Source organism: Gadus morhua, chromosome 6, assembly GCF_902167405.1.
Source record: "Gadus morhua chromosome 6, gadMor3.0, whole genome shotgun sequence".
Lineage (NCBI taxonomy): Eukaryota > Metazoa > Chordata > Actinopteri > Gadiformes > Gadidae > Gadus > Gadus morhua.
In genome coordinates, this window is record NC_044053.1 from 25,245,092 (window position 1) to 25,267,879 (window position 22,788).

At 44.3% G+C, this 22,788-nt stretch overlaps 3 protein-coding genes across 3 annotated transcripts; 2 read left to right on the plus strand and 1 right to left on the minus strand.

Moving 5' to 3' along the window:
• Nucleotides 1-2: 2 nt before the first annotated feature.
• prdm8b (PR domain containing 8b) lies at nt 3-8,339 on the plus strand. The gene is made up of 4 exons (XM_030357876.1): nt 3-216; nt 2,188-2,418; nt 2,715-2,949; nt 6,646-8,339. Exons 2-4 carry the CDS (start codon nt 2,194-2,196, stop codon nt 7,839-7,841), a joined length of 1,656 nt encoding a protein of 551 aa, XP_030213736.1. The 5' UTR covers nt 3-216; nt 2,188-2,193; the 3' UTR covers nt 7,842-8,339.
• Nucleotides 8,340-11,369: 3,030 nt separating this feature from the next.
• On the plus strand, nt 11,370-15,133 carry fgf5 (fibroblast growth factor 5). Its single transcript, XM_030357900.1, has 3 exons — nt 11,370-11,803; nt 12,234-12,337; nt 14,343-15,133. The coding sequence occupies exons 1-3, from the start codon at nt 11,620-11,622 to the stop codon at nt 14,679-14,681; spliced, it is 627 nt and encodes a 208-aa protein (XP_030213760.1). The 5' UTR covers nt 11,370-11,619; the 3' UTR covers nt 14,682-15,133.
• Nucleotides 15,134-15,534: 401 nt separating this feature from the next.
• On the minus strand, nt 15,535-22,451 carry bmp3 (bone morphogenetic protein 3). Its single transcript, XM_030357881.1, has 3 exons — nt 21,969-22,451; nt 20,513-21,441; nt 15,535-17,430 (listed from the first exon to the last, which is right to left on the minus strand). Exons 1-3 carry the CDS (start codon nt 22,231-22,233, stop codon nt 17,239-17,241), a joined length of 1,386 nt encoding a protein of 461 aa, XP_030213741.1. The 5' UTR covers nt 22,234-22,451; the 3' UTR covers nt 15,535-17,238.
• Between the last annotated feature and the right edge of the window lie 337 nt (nt 22,452-22,788).

Genomic DNA, 22,788 nt, shown 5'->3' on the forward strand with positions numbered 1-22,788 from the left:
TCTCTCTCTCTCTCTCTCTCTCTCTCCCTCCCTCTCTTAATAGTTCTCCCTCTCCGGCGACGCGCAGACTCGCTGCGGCCACCGTCGCCTCCATCTCGCGGGGGGAATGTACTGACACAGCGGACGTCCCGGAGCGGCTTATTGCACTTTTTGGCGACGTGCGGATTGCATGCGTCGAGAGCAGCTTGTGGATTATTGTGGTTTATCAACGATAAGGTACGTGGACGTTCGTTAAGGTGGGTTACGGTGCATTAAGGGTGCGTTGCGGTACGGTGCGGTGTACAAGAATGAGACACTTTGACGCGCAACGGACGCGCAGCGCAGCGAAAAGCCTTCAGCCGAGGGGCGCACAGACCCGCAGATGTTTCAACGAGGACACAAAACAACAACTGGGCCATGATTGTAATTCAGATGATATACAACGAGGTTTAGACCCGGGTTATAGCCCGGGTATAAAATAATGCCTATTGGTGGTTCAGTCTGCTCCGTGGAATACAGATGGAGCGGAGCTTTGTGTTCTCCGCTCCTCGTTAGGGACCCAAACAACAGCTAGGTTTGGAATTACAATTACAATATATTTCATATTACGTTGGCATGTTTCTAAATATATCTCTTGGTTCAAAATCATTGATTAATTCTAGCACAAAATAACCTTTTTTAACTTTTGACTTCAAATGTGGAGTATTGTTCTGAATGGTGCCATTTTGTTCAATTGTAATGAACTTGTCTTTATCCCAATGAAAAGGAGGATTTCCTAACAATTCAACATAATGAATCCGACCATTTTACCAAAATCAATATTTTACCAGCCATAGCCTATTTGATCTAAAAATAGTAGTCCAACATAATAGCATATTTGATTGGTGTGTGTCATTCAGCCTTCATATAATTAAGGCATTGTGTCTGGCCCTTGGTTGTATCTTGTATCTTGGTTACCCCTAACCCTTGGTTTAAGGTGTTTGTAATAATAATGGTGGCCGGAAATATCGCTTTTTATTTATTTAACTGGTGCAGCGCTCAATTGTAGACAGCGATAGAAAGGATGGGGAGAGAAGGACCGAGACCGAGAGACCGACGCAGAGAGGGACAGACAGACAGAGACAGAGAGACAGGCAGAGACTGAGAGACCGACACAGAGAGGGACAGATAGAGACCGAGAGACAGACACACAGAGGGACAGACACAGACAAAAAGAAAGAGAGAGACCGAGGGACAGACACAGAGAGAGACAGACACACAGCGAGACACACATAGACTGAGAGACAGACACAGATAGAGAGACACACAGAGAAACAGACACAGAGAGGGACCGAGGTGGGTGAACACATATCTGATAAACCCAGATACCCGGGGACTAGATCATGGTCGTGCTGTTGTTCCAACAGATTGGTTGGCGATGTTTGTGTTGTTTCTCTTTCTCTTCCTTTTCACACTTTTCATTTTTTGTTTTGCTACAAAACGGCAGATTGGTTCAAAGCAGAGACGACTAAACCGTACATTTCACTGACAAAATAAAAAAAAGCGTTGGAAAATGAGGCCACTGATGATACTAAATACTAAAAGGTGTATCCCAGATATTATTTCTGGCGTTCAGTGTCATACAAACACATTTTAAATTCTACAAGCACGAGCAATTATTTTAATCATATAAACTACTCCTTTAGGCATATCCTAATAATAATAATAATAATAATAATAATAATAATAATAATAATAATAATAATAATAATAATAGTAAATACAAAATATATAATAATAATGATACAAATAATAATGAAAATAGTTGTAATAGTACTTCTGCTAATAATAATAATCCAGTTGTTCAAATTAGGCCTATACATTAATGAATATGCTAATCCGGGACCATCATCCATTAAAGATAATCATATGTAATTATCTGACCAGCTCTTTTACATCATAAATACATTTGATGAAGAATCCGTATCAATATGCTAAAGATGACGTCACGACGGGCTCTGAATTCATTAGAAAGACATCTGATCTGACAGCTGGTGAGGAAGACTTTTTCATTCAAACCTCTCTCTCTCTCTCTCTCTCTCTCTCTCTCTCTCTCTCTCTCTCTCTCTCTCTCTCTCTCTCTCTCTCTCTCTCTCTCTCTCTCTCTCTCTCTCTCTCTCTCTCTCTCTCTCTCTCTCTCTCTCTCTCTCTCTCTCTCTCTCTCCACAGGGAGAGATGGACCCAGGGGAGTCGGGGGGTGAGGAGCGGGTCTGGACCGGGGGGGACTCCAAGGCGGTCCAGTGTTTAACGGACATCTTCACGAGCGTGTTCACCACGTGTGACGTCCCGGAGAACGCGCTGTTCGGCCCGTGCGTGCTGAGCCACACCACGCTCTACGACAGCATCGCTTTCATCGCCCTCAAGTCCACCGACAAGCGGACGGCGCCCTACATCTTTCGCGTGAGTTGCTTAGACTAACAACACGTCTGCACTTTTCACAGGACACTCTACAACCCTTAAGACCGACAGAATCATCCTCTCCATTTTAATCAAATGGAGCGAAGGCGCGCATTCATTCAGGAGGAGTGGAATGGAGCGCTAACTTCGTGTGTATATGCGTGTGTGTGTGTGTGTGTGTGTGTGTGTGTGTGTGTGTGTGTGTGTGTGTGTGTGTGTGTGTGTGTGTGTGTGTGTGTGTGTGTGTGTGTGTGTGTGTGTGTGTGTGTGTGTGTGTGTGTGTGTGTGTGTGTGTGCAGGTGGATACCTCGGCCGCCAGTAGCTCGGCGGAGGGGGTGATGTGGCTCCGGTTGGTCCAGTCGGCTCGGGACCCGGAGGAGCAGAACCTCGAGGCCTACGTGAAGAACGGCCAGCTGTTCTACCGGTCGCTGCGCCGCGTGCACAAGGACGAGGAGCTGCTCGTGTGGTACGGCCGGGAGCTGCTGGACCTGCTGGGGCTGCGCGAGACCACGGACCCGCCAATCAGGGCCAAGGGTCAGTCATCAGATATCATATCATAGATATAATATTGATATAAATAGGGGAGAGCTGGGTCGATTGAATCACTTTTCAGTTAAACGTCTTTTTCAAAGATGACGAATACAAATATTTCATCATGTGATCAACAACTCACATGTGTATTCTCTTAGTTACAATGGTAATTTAATACATATGTTGGATGATCGCGCTGTTTTTTTTTACTTTGAACGTAAGTTTACATTCACATACCGGACAACATACCAGTGTACTAATTGTACATAATTTCTCATAATATAAACAGGTCAAACAATATTTCTGTTCGTAATTGTGAAGATGCACCTTTCGATTAAAACTCACCTTTCTTCTTTTATACCAGTTTGACGACTACATTTTCATTTGATTTACTTATTTCCCTGTCCTAAGTCATGTTAAAGGATAGGCATAGTTGAACATTCTGTTATTTTAAACTAAATGGTGACGTGAAGGACGTTTGAAACAAGTGTTTCAATCTTCCCGACAGCTACTGGCACTTAAACCCTTTTTGCCTCTTTACTTCCAAACTCTGACATTGCACACTTTAGGACAGGTTTAAGCACTAATTCATCTGTTGACTTGTCATATTATTATGGCATGAAACAAAAAAAAAGTTTATTACAAAAAACTACCGCACGAAAGATTTTACTTAGGCCTACCGCACTCAAAAACAGGTTCGCGGGGATAAAGGCGCGTTCACTCTCCTGGTGATAACGAGACGTCTCGCCAATGATGAAGCTCGCTCACCCGTGTTCCCGACAGCGACCGTTCATGTGCATTTGGGAAACAGCCGGTTGGAAATTTAAAAGTTCTTCACAGCAGGTTTTTTATCCGATAAAAACCAGTCAGAACAAAACAGAACTTAGTAGGATCAGTTTTGAAGTTTGCATGCCTTTAGTTCCTTGATGCCTACCACCTACTATCCTTTTGCTTTTTTTTTATGAAAAGCACATACAGTATTGCCACTGTATCGAAGGCAACACTTGCCCTTATATAGAGCTGGTTTACCAGTACACAACGTTTAAAACGAAGCAAAGTCATGCCAACAGACGTTACAACGTCAATCAATAGTAAAGTATATGATATAATGGTTGATTCTTTTATATTGAGTAAAACTTTCATGTTCCGCCATGTTCATGCGCGTCACTAGTAAACCATACGTCACCAACTTGGCAAGTCTGTTATCAAAATTTGGCCCGAGTCGTCGAACGGAAGTGAATTTTCCGACGTCGCGAAAATGTTTTGCCCATAATTTCCAGCGATGTGAACGCACCATAACATTTGAACGGTATATGACGTCATTGCACAAAATTTCCCGGGGTTGGTCAGTCTTGCGTGCTGAACGTAGTGACGAAATTTGACGTGAAAGACTTGGGTATTTTTCGAGGAAATCGCTGTGTTTCAATCGTGCCGTGTTTCAATCGACCCGGCTCTCCCTGCAACTCAGAGATCCAAGCCGATCTGCAGGACCAAATGTCAGTTAAAGGGGACATATTATACCACCAGGTATGAGTGTGATTAGCCTTACGCTTCGTGCCCACTGCACCGTCAGTCAACAGACGTGGGAAGGCGTGGCTGACGGATGGGGGAGTAGTCTTTGCAGAGGCATCCGTCAGCCAATCAAATCGCTTCGCCGGGTTCTTCCCGCTTCTTCCTGCTTGTTGCGATGCAAGATGACCCACTTTCCTGCTTTCCAGTATCGTCAGAGCCCGAGTCGCGTCACAGTGCTTAAATTTGCATACGTGATCTGATTGGATGACGGATCCGTCGCTGCCGAAAAAGTTGAAAATTTTTCAACTTTTCGACGCAGCCGAAGGCTCCAACGGAACGGACGGATCCACAATGCATTGCGCATCTGTCCCCATTCAAAGTCAATGGGGATCAGTCAACGGACGGAGGTAGTGGGCACGAGGCGTTACAAGCCGTTTCGAAAATCTGCCCCATATGACATCACGAGTGGGCGTGTCCACCTAGATCTGTGATGGATCGATTGGTCTATCAGCCTACCCAGTGGACTGAAGTAAACGTTGCTCATCTATCCAGCACAGATCTAGGTGGACACGCCCACTAGTGATGTCATATGGGGCAGATTTTCCAAACGGCTTGTAAGGCTAATCCCACTCACACCTGGTGGTATAATATGTCCCCTTTAACATGGGATATACAACTACAATTAAATCTATAGTTTTATCATTCCGAATACAATCTAATATTAACATAAAGATTAAGGTTTAAATAAAACCTCTATATTATATTGAATATAGAATACAATGCATGCATCTATTTAGGCCTAGAAAAAAATACAGTTCAATATTATTGCTTAAGAAACAGATTCCGTCCAACTATTTACTAAAAATGCAATCAATAATTGATATACAAATAAATGGTAACATATCGATAAGCAATGAGGTTGGAGTTGCCTACCCACATAAATAATTGTAATTCACCAACATTGTTAACTGCCATACACAGCTAAACAAGCAAATGAAAGATTAAATACTAACGCAACAGAAATGTTTATTAGGCTATTAACAATATTATAAAAATGATACCGTAATGCACCCGTTCTTTGTCTTTGGATCTATTGAATAGATGGATCAATACATGGTGAATTGCAATGATCGCAAGCAGAGGAACGTGAGAGTCATTGAGCAGCAGCTGAACCAGTCTAAAAATCCCTTTATCACCAAAACACTTTTAGTGATAAAAATTCACCACAGTGACTAAAAACCATCAACGTCATTCATGTTAAGTAAAAGGAAAATCCTCGGACACGAGAAGTTAACGGAGCCGTGCACAAGGCCCTCTCGAATGTCGGGGCTACAACTTCTTTCAGCTGCCCACCCCTCCTTCTCCAGCAAAAAATAATAACATCAAATGGCTAAAAACGCTTGAGGTGGCGTTTTGAAAAGAGAAAAATTTGATTTTTTTAGTAGGCCTACATGGCATAAAGATAATTATGAGCCTTTGATTGATATCCACTCATTTTTTGCGGAGACACATTCCTGTTCCCCACATTCCTGTTCCCCCACCTATTGGAGTGAAAGGAGATATCTACTTCTGGGCTCTATGAATCGAGGGACCCGTCCACAGCCCGCTTGCTGCAATACCAGGCTTGGCCGCTGAGCACTGGTGGATTGCGGAAGTATGCACTGTTCCTGGGGGCTTGGTCCAGACTCTCTGTGCAAATTATATGAAGTACGAGAGTCTGGTAGGACCAGGCTAGGCCACACCCTCTGTGCAAATGAAATTAAGTAGTGTCTGGTAGGACCAGGCCAATAACATGTGGGCAACTCAGTTATATATAATTTCTCTATTAATTTCTATTCAAAGCATTACTGGCATGGAAAACGTAAATTTACATATCCAAAGCACACAATATAAAATTAGATACAAAAATAAGTTATAGTAAATAAATACACAAATTGCCATGAACCATGAACACGATCACTTTCACTCTTTTACTCTCTCTGGCAAGTTCAATTAGATTCAAACGAGGTATATTGTCATGGAAAATAAACATTTACATGTAGTGAACAAATTGGACTAAAAGGTAGAAAATGGTAAAACAAAAAAGTTAAATACAAAGTGCAATATTAGAATTTTTTTAGAATACAGATATAAAGAAAAGAAGAAGCAATTAAAATAGTAAATACTAAAGATGTCTTTTCTCTCCAGGCTCGACCGCCCACACCTGCCCCGACTGCAGCCAGCGCTTCCTGTTTGACTTCCCCTTCCTGTCTCACCTGAGGTTCCGCTGCACCAAGCGTCTCCAGACCCCCCCCACGACCCCCACCGACACCACCACTGACCCCCGGCCCCCCAGCGAGGGGGTGGACCCCTCGGGGCCCCCAGGAGGCGGGACCCCTGGGCGGTCCAGCCCCAAGCCCCTGCCCGGCCCCCCTGATGCCATCAAGCCCGCCACAGACTTCCACAACCTGGCTCGGGACCTGGAGCGGAGCCGGCGGGGCCCGCCCAGCGACCGCGAGGCCGAGGTCCACAGCTCCGGGAAGAGGAAGTACCCCGACGCCTTGGGACCCCCGGGGTCTGCCCTGCCGGGGCCAAAATCCAAAGAGGAGCTGGCCACCTCCGCCCTCAACTACCGAGGGGCCTACGGGCTGGACGACAGCCCCCGGGCCCCCTCCCCGGTGGTGGGGCCCCCCACCACCGGGGATGCGGGTCCCGGGGCCAAGCGCAGTGCTTTCACAGAGGTGAGGAAGTCCTCGCAGGGCCTGAAGTCCTCCAGGAGCACCCAGAGTTCGAACCTGGAGAACCAGGAGTCAGGGGGGGGGCGCCCGGGCAGCCGGACCCCCGACAAGCACCTCAACATGAGGCAGGTCCTGTCAGAGACCCAGCCCACCCAGGCCCAGCCCCCCCCAAGCCCCTTCCCCTCGCTGGCTCAGCAGGGGGCGGGCAGCAGAGCAGAGCGGAAGAGCGCCTTCAGCCAGCCCTCCCGCTCCTCCTCCTTCTCCCAGATCTCCTCCCTCCTGGCCCCAAAGCTCCTGGACTCCTCAGCCAGAATGGAGCTAGGCCCCGGCCCCATGAAGCAGGGTCCCTTCGTCTACGCCGCTGCCACCGCCTTCTGGCCCAAGACCTCCGGACCGGTCCCCATCCAGCTCCCCTCGGCACTCACCCTGCTCCCCCCCTCCTTCACCTCCCTCTGCCTGCCCGCGCAGAACTGGTGCGCAAAGTGCAACGCGTCCTTCCGCATGACGTCGGACCTGGTGTACCACATGCGCTCGCACCACAAGAAGGAGTTCGCCGTGGAGCCGCTGGTGCGGCGGCGGCGCGAGGAGAAGCTCCGGTGTCCGATCTGCAACGAGGCGTTCCGCGAGCGGCATCACCTGTCGCGTCACATGACGTCGCATAACTGACTCCTCTGTGGCGCTCGGAAGAACAACCAATCAGCTCTGGACTTTGAAAATTTTCAATAGGAAAGAAAATAATATTTTCCTCCGTTCATCACCTTTATCAGCGTCCTTTTCATCCTCCTCCTCATCACGGTCCACTCTCTCCGTCTTTTCTACTTATGTTTTCCTTGTATTCAAATGCGTTTTTGACTTTAAATTAATATATTTAAGAAACACTTGATGTTTGAACATAAGGGAAGACTTAAATATGTGTAGGCCTATGTGTACAGTAAGTTGTATTTTATAAGGTTTAAATGGGTCAGGCTATTTCAGAGTGCATGTAATATTAAGATTTAAGATCTATTCACTACAGTGTAAATATCTCGTTTTATTTGAAATACAAAGTGTCATATTTTGTGTCAGTGGGGATTAGTTTGTCCTTCCTTTTGCGGAAATGTACTACTTGATAGTTTATCTAATCATGTTGAATGCATTGACAATAAAATAGCTTTATTTTCCAAATGCGGCTCCTGTGTCAGCAGATGAGGAAAGGTGCTGAAGCATCGCTTCTAATGTGTTATCCTTAGTAATATATTAGTATTATTTTATAGGGCTTATTATAGCGATTAGGATATTTCGTTGTTATATTGACCTTCAACAAGGGTAATTATTGCATTTTTAACGTTGACAGGGAAATTCTATGATTTTTCCACTATGTATTGATCAGAGCAGATTCATACATATAATAATAATGATCATAATAATAATTTAAATAAAATAATGATAATAGTAATAATTGTAATAATACTATTAATAACAATAAGTATCCACAGATACAACGTGAATACCTAATGAAAATAATAATAACAACAACAAAGTTCAAATACATAGCCAATATTATCGTTATTATTGTTATTATTATTGTTAATAATATTAATAATAATAATAATAGGCCTATTATGATTTATTATCGTTGTTATTATTATTATTATTAGGCCTATTATAATAAGTAGGCTAGCAGGCATATTAGTATGCTAATGGTGGGAGCCAGGTCGTTTTAATGGTTATAGCATAAATTGTAGGCGTTTGGTCTGTCAGGAAATAATCTCCTAAAACCGATGTTTTAATAATAATGATAGGCCTTATACTTAGTCTCACCACTTTTAACTTGTTCGCTACCACGAAATACCTGAATGCAAACCCTGAGATAGTTCACCGCAGCAGAAACAAGGCATAATCCTGCTTTTTATGTGAGAAAAACGTCGACCACACAATTGCCTCAGCGAGAATAACGATAAATGATTTGTGTCCAAAAATCGGCTAACAGGGGCATTATATTATAGGGCAGACCAGTAGACCAGTAGGCTTTACGGAAAAATCAAGGCGGCCGCGTCCTCAGATTGTATAGCCTAGGTGTTTGAGAACTGGAAAATCAGGTGTAAAATAGGCCTACGTATATATTATTATATTCTAATAATTAGCCTGTAAATTGCCATAATTAAGATCTTGTCTCAAGGCATTAGCTTGGACGCAAAAAAACGATATAAAGTCCCATGACATGGATATGTTCAATATTCGTCTTGCTTTATCAACATTAACAAAGGCGCAATATAATAATGCGATTCTTGAAGGCCAGTTATTATCTATAGATCTATATCCATAACGATAAATATAAAGTTAGATAGGGCCTGAATATAGTCGTCATGTATTGTTTTAGATGTTACATATTTATAGATTATAGTTACGATTATTTTGCATCTTACTGTATGTTACTTTGCACTGATTCTGAATTATGAGACGCGCTGACCACCATGTTACAGATAAAAGGTACAGCAGTGCCACCATGCGATCAACATGTGCAAGTACATCAATAGTGCACGATACCTAGAAGCACTGTTTGGTCAGTCAGTCAGTCAGTTTACTCAGTAGTGCCTTTCTAGTATATGTTGACATTTACACAATCTACATGATTTCAGATTTGTTTTCACTTTAAGTGGACACTTAAAGTGTCCACATACAAACACATGGTTTGTATGTGTTTGTGTGTGTGTGTGTGTGTGTGTGTGTGTGTGTGTGTGTGTGTGTGTGTGTGTGTGTGTGTGTGTGTGTGTGTGTGTGTGTGTGTGTGTGTGTGCGTGTGCGTGTGCGTCATGTCATAACATTCCTCATGTTGTGCTATTTGATGCATTCAGAGTCAAGATCACCTTGAGTAACATCAAGTATTTATATTTATAAATATACAAGAGCAGTATTACCTATTCCTGACACATAAAGCACTCAATCTACCCACGTGAAGACAGGGACACATTTACACTCTCCCTGGCAGACGGAAGAGCTCTCATTGGCTGCCTCCATGTCACGTCCTGTGCGTGTGTCTGTCTGTCTCTTGTCCTCCTGGTATGTGAGCTCTGTCCACACTGTGGTAAAGAGAGCAGTTAGAGTTAGAGCGTATATAGGCTGCACCTGTTTGCTCCTCAGAGAGAGACCAGTTAATACCACTATAGTGCAGTACGGACCAATACAGACCAGTATAGAGATCGGTTCAGACCATATACAGACCAGTATGATCCAGTACAGATGGTACACACAAGTGCAGACCAGTTACACCAGTAAAGTCTATACCAGTATAGATCAGAATGAATCAGTAAATAGACCAATTCAGAACAGATAGACCAGTGTAGACCATTGCAGTCCAGATAGAGATCTGTATAGATCAGTATTGATCAGTAGACCAGTAAGGACCTGGATAGACAGTATAGATCAGTAAAGAAAAGTATAGAACATTGTAGACTAGTATACACCAATATAGACCATTACAGACCCGTGTAGACAATTTTAGACTAGTCACCAGTTTAGACCTTTGTAGACCAGTAAAGAGCAGTATAGACCAGCCCCGTGTTCAGGTCATCAGCTACAGCCGGTGCCCTGCTGAACTGAAGCTGAGGGCGGTATGGGCCCAGGGCTCTGTTCTAAAGAGCTGCTTAAGGCTTTGATGAACTAATCAAGGGTCGCTGTGTCTCTCGGGAGGGTAGGAACAGCGTTCCTGGACCGTGAGCCAGGGTGGTCAGCCTCAGAGTGTTCACAGAGTGTCTCCTAAGATAATCAGGTTAGGGGAGAGCAGACTCGTATCAGATCCTTGATGAGAAAGATAAACAATGCCTGCTGGGATTACAGGGGTCATCTCCACTGCTTTCCATGTGGTACACTGGTGAGGACTGGCTGTTTGTTTTATAACCACAACAACAACTTGATGGTTTGTGCGTGTATGCGTATGTGAGTGTGTGTGTTTGTTTGCCTGCGTGCAAGCGTTTGTGACAAGATATTTCACTGCTGCCCATAAGACATTTGGAACGTCTTTGGTGACTCCAGTATGTATCCAAACAATTCAGTATGGGTCAGCATGGTAGTTCGTACTTCTGGTTATAAGAAACACTAGGAGTAGCTTTCCGTTGATTATTTTTTCTTACGAATGTTGTTTGACAATCGGAACGATGTTAACCACCCTGCGTAAAATGCCGCGCATAGGCACCTTCTTGCAGCGGAAGAGCCTTGCACCGTCGGTCGTGTTTTCTTTAACGTTACGCGTATTCTGAGCGGACTTGGCAATTCAGTAATGAAATCCGGATGAAAGAGAGTCCATTAAAGCTCTGTCATACATCAAGCAGAAGTGAGATCATTGGAGTTAAAAATATCCATCCCGTGCCAGAACAACTCAAGTACTGCAGCCGAGACAACTCGTCGGTGCGCGCGTTGCCAACATGCAGGAGTGGACGAGCGAAGTCAACACTGGCACCATCACGGAATGATGCGTGTTCCCTTCTATATTCTGACTGTGGCTCACCTGATCCGTGCTGCTGCCGCCGGGACAGAGCGGTTCGGGTCCGGACGCAGGACCTGCAGACTCTACTGCAGAGTCGGCATCGGCTTCCATCTGCAAATCCATCCCGACGGCCGAGTCAACGGGAGTCACGAAGCCAACCACTTAAGTATGACTTATTGAACTTCTCAAGCTGATATAAGATGTCACGCATATGAGTTAAACGCAACTTTGTTTTTAGATTGCATTGCATTGTGTTTCATTGTACTTGATTGTACTAGGCTACCTAATGACATCACTAAGAGTTTAAATGCAATGTTAGTCACACCTCACCAGGTCTCCATAGTAATAAATATAGGTATCAAGTTTCTCATATAGTTGTAGATAGCCAACACACTATGAAAATACATGTACGCCTAGGTTGCAAACATTGAATAATGTTTGAGCACTAAGTAGGCCTATATACTGTACGTCATGCAGTTGAGATGATTAAGTGTATGTATCAGGTTGGAGAAGGTTGGTCCGGTATTATGTTAGAGAACAGGGGTCTGGGGTAGGGTTGGGGCTGAACCCCAGGTAATGGTAACGTCTGTCCCCAGGTGTTGTGGAGCTTTTCGCCATGTCCCAGGGTGTGGTCGGCATCAGAGGAGTTTCCAGTCGCAGGTTTCTGGCCATGAACTATCGAGGACGCCTCCACGCCACTGTGAGTACTCAGCCCCAAGGTGGACCAACAGTAAACCACCAGGAGAGGCTTAGGGAGAACTTAATCAGTAGGACATATTTAATAAAAGTGGGGAGATGGTTAGGGTTAACCCAACCATGTAGGACATATTAAGTTAGGGTGTGGGAGTGCTGCTGGTAATACAGACATACGCTGAAGGTTGAAAATGTTGCTGACACCTTGAGTTGGGTTTTTGATTGATCCCAAGCGATGGTCTTTATGATGGTTCAAAAGGATCTGAGTGGATTAGGGTTAATGCTAGGTCAATGTGGTGGAACGTCAGAGTCAGTACTGCAAACCCTTCCCACACACACCCTCAGAAGCAGCTTTATTAGAACGGATTAGTGTCTTTTGGGATGGTGGCTTATACCTGGAAGGTCGATATTCTTGGTAAATGTATCTCTGTTACATTCATCCAGCTTCCGAACATCCTCTCTGAGATCTGGAGACTCAGAAGACTTTTAAAACCGGACTACAAGGAAAGGTGCAGCCTGTTTACCCCTATCCTTGCCCATCCCATAACCAAGTCAATGTCCATTGACACATTTAGCCTCAACTGTGTGAGTTGAGACCGACTGACAACTGAAAAAGACAGATAAGGGGCTTTAGCTAAAGGTCATATTCCGTATGGGCGTTCGGAAGTCCAAATCCGCCCTCATCCATCCCTCTGGTCTTCTGCTTTTATAGACATACCATCTGCAATAAACCCTCTGCACTGCATAAGCCATATAGTACATATATTATGAGACACATAGACTCTCTCTCATCTGTGGTATACTACAGGTTATGGGTCTGAGTGGGTTAGGGGTCTGAATACCCCCAGGGGCCCGGTGCCTAGCTGGCGGTGTCGGGTGACACACAGAGCCACATCTCTCCTCAAGTCTGTCATCTTTCATATGTATGCCTGCATAGGGCTCACTGTGTGCACAGTCCTGGGATTAGGATGGGATTGGGGTTAGGTACGGCAGGTGGTTAGAGTTGGATTTAGCTGGTGTCTGAGTGTAATTATGGATGGTGGTTAGAGCTAGTTAGGGCTAGAGATGCATGTTGATAGCCAGTGATTTGTTATAGGGAGAGTCAGGATATTCTATACTTAAAACACAATGTTCCTTATGCTTTCTGTAAGAAATAGAGGGAGAGGTTCAGAGAACGTTTTAGCATGGTGGCTCACTCCATAAGGATCATTGGCAGCAGGTTGAGTATGGTGGGGTCAGTAGGGAGTCCCGTTACAAAGGGCCAGCATGCATAGCTGATGTGCTTTCTGTAGTCCCAGCATTCTGGCTGCTGAATGGCATGTTTACCAAACATCCTAATTAAAACATGTTCTGCAGCCTGGAAGTCCTGTCAGAGCTCTCGAGGGCCTCAGGAGAAGGACCAGCACTTTCCCACCAAGGAAAACTATCATTAGCCATCAAACTGGGAACGCTGTAGAATACTGGATTATGGCTTTGACTTGCGGTGCTCATGCAACAACTTTAAGAATAAATCACAAACATCAGCATTGCAAAGCACTCATTAACCTCTGTGACTCTGCCCCCCCCCCCCTTCTCCCTCCAGTCACGTAGGGCCAGGTTACTACATATTATTGATCATTGCAACACTGATGCAATGATCAACACCCATATATGAGTGTGTCTTTATAAAAATAGCTGGTAACAGTCATCAAGTGTGCAGTAACACACATGGTCTTAATGCATGATAAAATACAAATAAATACATTTAAAGGCATTAATGCATTTATTATTATTTAGTTTTTATTTTCATTCCTCTTTAAAACTATCCCTTCATAATTAGAATATTTTCTTTCCTTGTGGTCTAAAGGATTCACATTCCATTGGTCCTAAGAAGTTAGTCAGTTTCCTTTCCTTAGTCCAGAGGAAATGTATACATTTCCTTTTCTTGGTCTCTAGGAAGGATGGTTAGTTTGTTTCCATTCCTTGGTCTGTAGGAAAACGAGTAGCATGATTCTTCTCCATGGCCCCCTTAGGAAGGGTTCTCTGAGGACTGTGTGTTCCAGGAGAGCTTCCAGAAGGACGGCTACAACACCTTCTCGTCTGTGGTCCACCGGGGCCCGCGGACTGCCCGGCCCTGGCTCGTAGCGCTCAACAAGAGAGGGAGGGCCAAGATGGGCTCCAGCCCCCGCGTCAAAACCCAACATGTCTCCGCTCACTTCCTGCCGAGGGCCACCCAGCAGCCCTACGAGGAGCGGGGCTTCAAGACCTACAAAACACCTCAACCACTTCCAATGTCAAAGGTCACGGCCCGGAGCACCTCCAGGCAGGGGGCCGCACAAGTCAAGTACTGGCCCAAGTACCGCTGGGGTTAGAGGTCAAGTACTGGCCCAAGTACCGCTGGGGTTAGAGGTCAAGTACTGGCCCAAGTACCGCTGGGGTTAGTGGTAAAGTACTGGCCCAAGTACCACTGGGGTTAGAGGTCAAGTACTGGCCCAAGTACCGCTGGGGTTAGAGGTCAAGTACTGGCCCAAGTACCGCTGGGGTTAGTGGATGGGATACAAGGAAATGGATTTGATCTGAACAAATCTAAACTGCGACTGTGAAATAACCAAGGCGACTAACATCTGCACAGCTTTGCCAAGTGAACAATCAAATAGTATTTGCACACTTTTAATATTTAACATCTTGTATAGTTTAATGTTAACGTGACTTTTATGTCATGTCATCCATCCGACATGTGATCTAATGGACTGAACGATGTCATCCAACAGACAGACTGACTGAAAGATTTGGTATTTTTTCATCATGTCATAAGTAAAAAATTACATACATATAATATATATATATATATATATATATATATATATATATATATATATTGTGACCCGATTTGAAATGGTTAAATTCATGTTTTTTCAGTATAATATGTTTATGCACTATTTTATTATTGAATGTTTTATCACTCTTAAAATGGTTTATTTATGTTTTATCACTATGTTTAGGCACGTGTATAATGTTTTATAATATTTGGATTTAGGAATATCAGCAGTAACACTGCCCTGCCACTAGATGGAAACATGGAGTAACACATCTTAAAACAAAGTAATGTTAAACCCCTTCCAAACTACACTACAGTAAAATACAATTGGCCTTGTAAACTAAACAAAAATAATACGTTTCAATGTAACATTTAGAAGCCTGAATAATCTAGACATGCAAAAAAGACAGACAATAAAGAGATGTTATTTCTCTTCCATATACAAATATATTTTCTTATAAAGCTTATAGTACAAGCACTTCTTTTGCAACATCAAAACATGTACAGGGGCAGACACAGTGTTAATGAACACCTGAGCTCCTGCAGCCCACTAAATCAGGGTCTTTTGAAGGCACATATAGTCATATAGAAAATAAAACCAAAGCCTCTAAAACATAACAAAGTTAAGTATTTCATATAAAATTCTAAACAATTTGCATAACCATCTATGAAAAGATGACATTTTTTTTTTATCATTGTTTGGGTTCGACATTATGAACATAAAATATATCCCAATCAACGCATAAAAATAGAAGAGTTTTCTCACTGAATACGTTATCATCGACATATAGTTCATTATATACAAACAATGTACAAGTCTATAGAAAAAACATTAGTCTCTATATATCAATCTATCGGTTCAGAATAAATACTTTGGCCTCATCCGCTTCCCGTGGCAATAGAAAAAGTGGTTGGCTAGACGCCTTAGGTTCTAAACGTTCTAATTGTCAACGTAGAACATGCAAGAAAAGTCCTTGGCCCTCTTAAAGCTCTTCAAAGAGGTCCTTTTAACAGTCTTAGCCTTGGTGGAAGGCTAGAGGAAGAGAGATGATCATTATGATCATAGTTCAGAACTCAGGGGTTATTATAACCAAGGGGCGGCTGATTCCAGATCAGCAATATTTTTAAGAGGTTCTTAGATAACTTTATTAGTTTGACGAGATCCAACCGTATCTCAATAACAATTGAGACAAAAGTTGAATTTGATCCCACATACTTTCCTATTGTTTTTATGCTGTCAATGTACAATGTGAAATACAAATGTGCTAAAGCTTCAACTTTCTATAGTTAGCATAGCAAATTAGCAACAAAAATATTCCGTTACACAGCTAGTCACATTTTGTCACCTTTCTACCATCGTTGTAGCAACAGTAGCCTCCTGCCACCTAGCTAGCGATACTTTAGAAACAATAACGTCCTGTCACCTAGCAAGCGATACCGTAGCAACAGTAGCATCCTGCCAAAAAGCGAGCGATACCGTAGCATCAGGAGCATCCTGTCACCTAGCTAGCAATACCATAGCAACAGTAATATCCTGTCACGTCTTTATAGCGTTGCTGCAGAATCAGTAACCGTCTGCCACCTAGCTAACATCGCAGCAACAGTAAAACTATCCTGTGATCAACATTGAAAAGGTTTTGTACTTTTTCTCTTATTTAAGTCTTCAGTTTCAAGACTGAATGTTGTGGAGAGCTGGAGGAAGAGCAGTTACATTGTGCTCCTTGTGTTCTTCCTACAGTGAACTAAACACTAATTTGTAATGCAATATAAATGGTTAATAAGCTTCAAGGCCTGAAGAAGAGTCCTCGTCCCTCATTCTCCACAGAATAAAAAGGAAGACAAAGGAGAGGATGATGAACAGGATGCTGAAGGACACGTTAAATAATGAGCTGTCAACCTTCATGGTCCACCTATGTGGATCTATGTATCTTTGTGTCTCTAGGTGTGTGTGTGTGTGTGTGTGTGTGTGTGTGTGTGTGTGTGTGTGTCAGAGGACACATGCTATTGAGTAGTCATGTGAACTACACATTACCATTGTGATTTGGTGTTATTTTGTCGTATTGTGTGTAGACATTGTGGTGTACGTTGCGTGGGCAGAGGTTCTGCCGGTCCTATCTGCAGGCGCAGGAGTCCACGGTCATGTTGGGGTAGACCTTGAGCACAACATTCTTATCCTGGTCGAAGAAGAGGATGCTGAGGGGCGACATCTTCTCCGGTACGCAGCAGGGCTCGGGGATGCCCGGGACCACGCCCACCGCCCGCACGATGCTCTGGATGGTGGCGTGGTTCGACGGCTTCAGGCCCTGGGGGAAGACCAAGAGTCAAGATAACAGGTCAGGTGTGTCCTCTATAACAGGTATCACAGGTCAGGTGTGTCCTCTATAACAGGTATTACAGGTCAGGTCTGTCCACAGGTATCACAGGTCAGGTGTGTCCTCTATAAAAGGTATCACAGGTCAGGTCTGTCCTCTTTAGCAGGTATCACAGGTCTGGTCTGTCCTCTATAAAAGGTATTACAGGTCAGGCCTGTCCACAGATATCACAGGTCAAGTGTGTCCTCTATAACAGGTATCACAGGTCAGGTCTGTCCAGAGGTATCACTGGTCAGGTGAGTCCTCTATAAGGGGTATCACTGGCCAGGTCTATCCTCTATAACAGGTATCACAGGTCAGGTCTGTCCACAGGTATCACAGGTCAGGTCTATCCTCTATAACAGGTATCACAGGTCAGGTCTTCCTCTATAACAGGTGTCACAGGTCAGATCTATCCTCTCCTGGGATCACAGGTCAGGTCGGTCCGCAGGTATCACAGGTCAGGTGTGTCCTCTATAACAGGTATCACAGGTCAGGTCTTCCTCTATAACAGGTGTCACAGGTCAGATCTATCCTCTCCTGGGATCACAGGTCAGGTCGGTCCGCAGGTATCACAGGTCAGGTGTGTCCTCTATAACAGGTGTCACAGGTCAGATCTATCCTCTCCTGGGATCACAGGTCAGGTCGGTCCGCAGGTATCACAGGTCAGGTGTGTCCTCTATAACAGGTAAAACAGGTCAGGTGTGTCTTCTGTAAGAGGTATAAGAGGGCAGGTGAGTCCTCGGCAGGCGGTGAAAAGCAGGGTAAGAGCACTACAGATAGTCTGTTTCCAAAACCATTTAGCTGATGTTGAAAATTAACTAACATTTATCTCGTTTTTTAGTGGGTAAGAGTTAGCAGCAGGTTTGATATTCGCCGGATATTAGTTTTTTGACTTAGGCCTACCCCACAATCGGATTCATCAACACAATTTCACTACATTGCGGGTGTAGTGTTGAGGACAGTTTAGGACACCGTATCGACAAAAATCACAACGACATAAGTTGTTACCATCAATATCTGCGAGAACAGCCCTTAAATCTACGTTCTGGCTGCTATCTGTCTTAGGGGCCGTCAACAAATTACAACCCCCAGACTGGTGGCATATACTTTACCATGGAATTGTTTCAGGAAAGAAATCAACACAAATCAATAAAATACATTTTCTCATTCTGATTGTTGTGGTTGAAGTTGCCAATGGTGGGCTGTTACTTACTACAGGTTATTATTTGCTGATATCTTGCATTATAGCGAATCAGTAGGCTCTGCAATTATTAGTTTAAAATATTCACCAAAAATCATTAAAAATACATTTTCTCATTCTGATTGCTCCAGTTAGTACACCTTTTTACAGTATGATGTCAGATTGTTGCATTTTGGATGGATAATATTTGTGTGAATGTAGTCTGATGTAAGGCTCCATATTTCATTCTAAGGTGTACAGTATTGTGGATTTAGTATTATGTAAAATTTGATATAAGCCTTTCTATAGTATTAATATTGTATGTAAAATTACATTTTGTTGGAACAACGGTTGCATTTTTTATTCATGTGAATGGAGTCTGTTGTAAGGCCCAATGTTTCATTTTTACTTGTACATATTAGTTAAATTGTGGATTTAGCCCCTGTCCCGCAAAAGGCCTCTGCACGGCCATGGTCCTCGGTGTTTCCCCTATAATTGTACAGTCCAGTACATACACATTAAGAGTCCCTTTAAATTACCGTGGAGAGAGAGCGTGAAGCGTATCAAAGAGAAAAAGATTAACATTTATCTATAACTCCAAAACGCACGCTAACGAAAGCGAATATCGCCCTACTCGCTTGGCCTCCCCGCATGTGAAAACGAAATGCTTTCCTCAGGTCAGGACTGATGAACAGTAAAGTCCACGCGCATGTTAAAAACTATTTACATGCTGCATTGAGAATATGTAGCATATTCCTGGAGTAGTCGCGCCGGTGAAAAAAGTGATGGAATACTCAACCTATAGCCTAGTGAAGACCAGCTTCATCCCATCACCAAAACATCCTATGTATCAAGGATTCTACGGAGCCCAGAAGTCCTTTATTTTGTAAAGTGTGCGTGCGTTTCAGTAAATTGCACACACGCGTTAAAGATATCGCACACGCGCTTTAGTAAGTCCAATGCTTTAAATAAATCGCACTCTTTAAGTGAAATCTAACGCTTTACTAAAGCGCGTGTTGGCTTAACAGCAAACATAAAATTGCAGAGCGCCTGCTGCGCCATCTAACCGAAGCAACCGCGCTAATAATACATCCCGCGCTCCTTGTCCGTTTAGGGTATTATTGGTGCGACCAACAATTCTAGGAGAAACATTGAACAGGTATCATAGGTCAGGTGTTTCCTCAGGTGTCACAGGAAGTGAGGTATGCCCTCTATAACAGGTTTGTCTGTATTGCCTATAACTGTTATATCTTTATTTAATATATGTAATATTTATAGAACTATATTTGGAACTGAACCTAGAATAATGGGAAACCTAACCAACCTAAAACTGAAAGTGCTACCAGGCAACCATGCTAGAAATGCACTCATACAACACTTACACACACCACACCAGTGTAGACACACCTAAGCATTAAAAGTTGCTTTTGAAATGCTGAAAATGAAATAGACAAGGGGCTATTCCTTTTAAATATTCCAACAACTACAGCCAACCAATGCAAAAGCTGTATTTGTAAGTCACTCTAACCTTGACCTGCAAAAAATCTGAAAATCCAGAATGGAAACCAATGGCCACCAAGACTTTCGTCTGGTGGCCAGAAAGGGACCTGAACATTAAATAACTGCTAATACAGAACTTCAGGATATATTAAGAACTATCTGACAGGGGAACAGGTCTGCTTCAAAGTTATGATATCGGCAGTGGTGTGTCCAGATTATTCAAAAGGTAATTTCAGGACACGGCCCTGGGGGAAGATAGGTTAAGCTTTGCCAGCATTCTCATATGACCCCAAGCAAGTAATGGGTAGCTGGATACGTTCTGTACTAGAGGAGCTACAGGACAAGGCTTACCTTGGGCATGGGGAACTGGCACGACCCTGAGCAGAAGTAGGCATCAAAGGATTTGGGAGAAATAATCCATTCACTCCAGCCGATGTCAGCAAAGTCCACCTTCAGGTACCTGCGCGCGCAGTTCCTGGGCTCCACCCACTGCTTCTTCCGGGCCTTCTTGATGGTGTGCTCATCAAACTGCAGCAGGGGCATCTTGTTTCTCTGGTTCTTACGTGACTTCTTCCGCGGCCGGCGGTCTGGCTTGGCATCCAGGGGGTCGTAGGGGCCGGGGTCGTCCCAGGTGGGGGTCTTGAAAGGGTACTCGGGTCCGGGCAGCTCGTTGTTCTGCAGGGGTAGCAGCGTGTTCACCGAGCGCCTACGCCTCCTCTCCACCCGCTGCCAGGCGGTGTTATTAAGAACGTTTAATCCCAGTTGGTGGAAGCCGGGCGCCAGTGAGGCCTCGCCTACCACAGCATGGTGCCGCTGCAGCGTGCTCACCACGCTCTCGGGCTCCGAGATGGCCGAGTCGTTGGCATACACCAGGATGTAGGGCGGCCGCTCGGGGAGGAGCGTCTTCCAGGGCCCCTGGCCCCGCGAGGTCACCTGGATGCCGATGAGCAGCTCGTCGTGGTGCTTGGCCTGGTTGACCACACGCGTCACATCCTTCCACTGCCACGAGATGATGTCCCGGTTTAGCGTTGACACGTTGACCAAGAAGTGGCCCAGGGTCCTGGTGTGGTTGTTGACCGAGGCAAAGGTCCAGACTACCATCTGGACGGGGTTCTGTGTGCGGGCCCGCTGGCGGCTGCAACTCCGGGGCCGGGCACAGCCCTGGGGGGCAGGGTCCTGGAGGTCTCCAATGTAGTAGTGCAGTGTGGCTGACAGGACGGCCTCGGACTTGGTCAGGGATGTGAGGTTGAAGAGCTGAAGCTCTTTCTGCTTCACGGTTCCTGTGTGGATTATTACATACATGTTAAAATGTGACTCACAGTTGGCTTTATAAAGTAAATCGTGACATGATGTATCTTACTTCATTGTTGATTGTGAATAAACCCAGACCTATACAGCTTCATGCCACTAGGGGACACTACACTCCCAGCGGAGGAAGTTTCAAATGGGGAGGATGAGCAGCCAATCAGATAAACGAACGGTCCAACAGAACTAAATCAACGAATGGCCTACGTAACTACAACGAAAAACTTCGTTCATATGCCGATGTACACTGTTTGTTCTTTAGCCATAATCAATCTAGATATTCTGTACTTCGCAGGTTTGGGTCATACTTTGACCACCGTCTCACCACGAGTACTGCAGTACTGCAGGTGTATAACTGTAGTTCTATCAGCAAAATAACCCGTAGAACCTGATCAGACTAATCAATTCCGAATCCTATAAGGATAAAATACGTGCTTATTTGTCGACAATACATTTTAAACGCGTGCGTAAAAGGCAGCGCAGCGGACCTTTGGACACGTACCCCAGCGCGCTTTGAAGCTGCGGACCGTGTTTCCGTCTTTGAACGGGAAGCCAGCCTGGTTGTACTTTGCGTAGAGCATCTGCATGTGCTCGGTCATCGTGTCCTGTTGTGAGAGCACATCTCTGCCGTGGAGTTTATTCGACTTTTGTGTGAACTCCGATAGTCTTTTCGAGGCGAGGTTGTCTTTCAGCATCGCGCAGTCTCCAACGCAAAGATAACTCCATCCGTACAGCCAGAGGACCGCAAGGCCAAAGGAGACTGCCATTCTTCTGCAGCTTCAATAGTTCAAGTGTATGTGTTCAAAAAATATTTTTTAACAGATTGTTCACAAACTGGAATATCACAAGTATAAAATAACTGGACTCGGCCTCAGCGCGACTGATGAGATGAGAAAAATAGTTTCACAATCAGCTCTGCTCCTCTCCTCCTCCTCCTCTCTCGGTGAAGGAGAAGCGGGTTGTGGTGATAGAGGAGACCGGCTACTCCTCTATAGGAAAACACACGGACACGGGAGGGTGAGGAGGGGGGAGTGAGTGAGAGGGCGAGACACAGGAGGGTGGGGAGGGAGGGGGGAGGGAGAGAGTAATGTTGAAGAATTTGCATTCACGAAACCATAGTGATGTTCTCTTATGTATTTGTTTATATTAAATCAAGGCAAGAACTTTACATTTGTATAGCTCATTATTACATCTCATATATAGATTTATTTATACGTTTATTATTCATTAGTTATGTAATTAATTAGAACAGTGCTCAAAGGAGGCCGGGATGTCTTCATAAAGATGTTCACAGAAGGATAAAGATGTGTGTGATCTGAAGA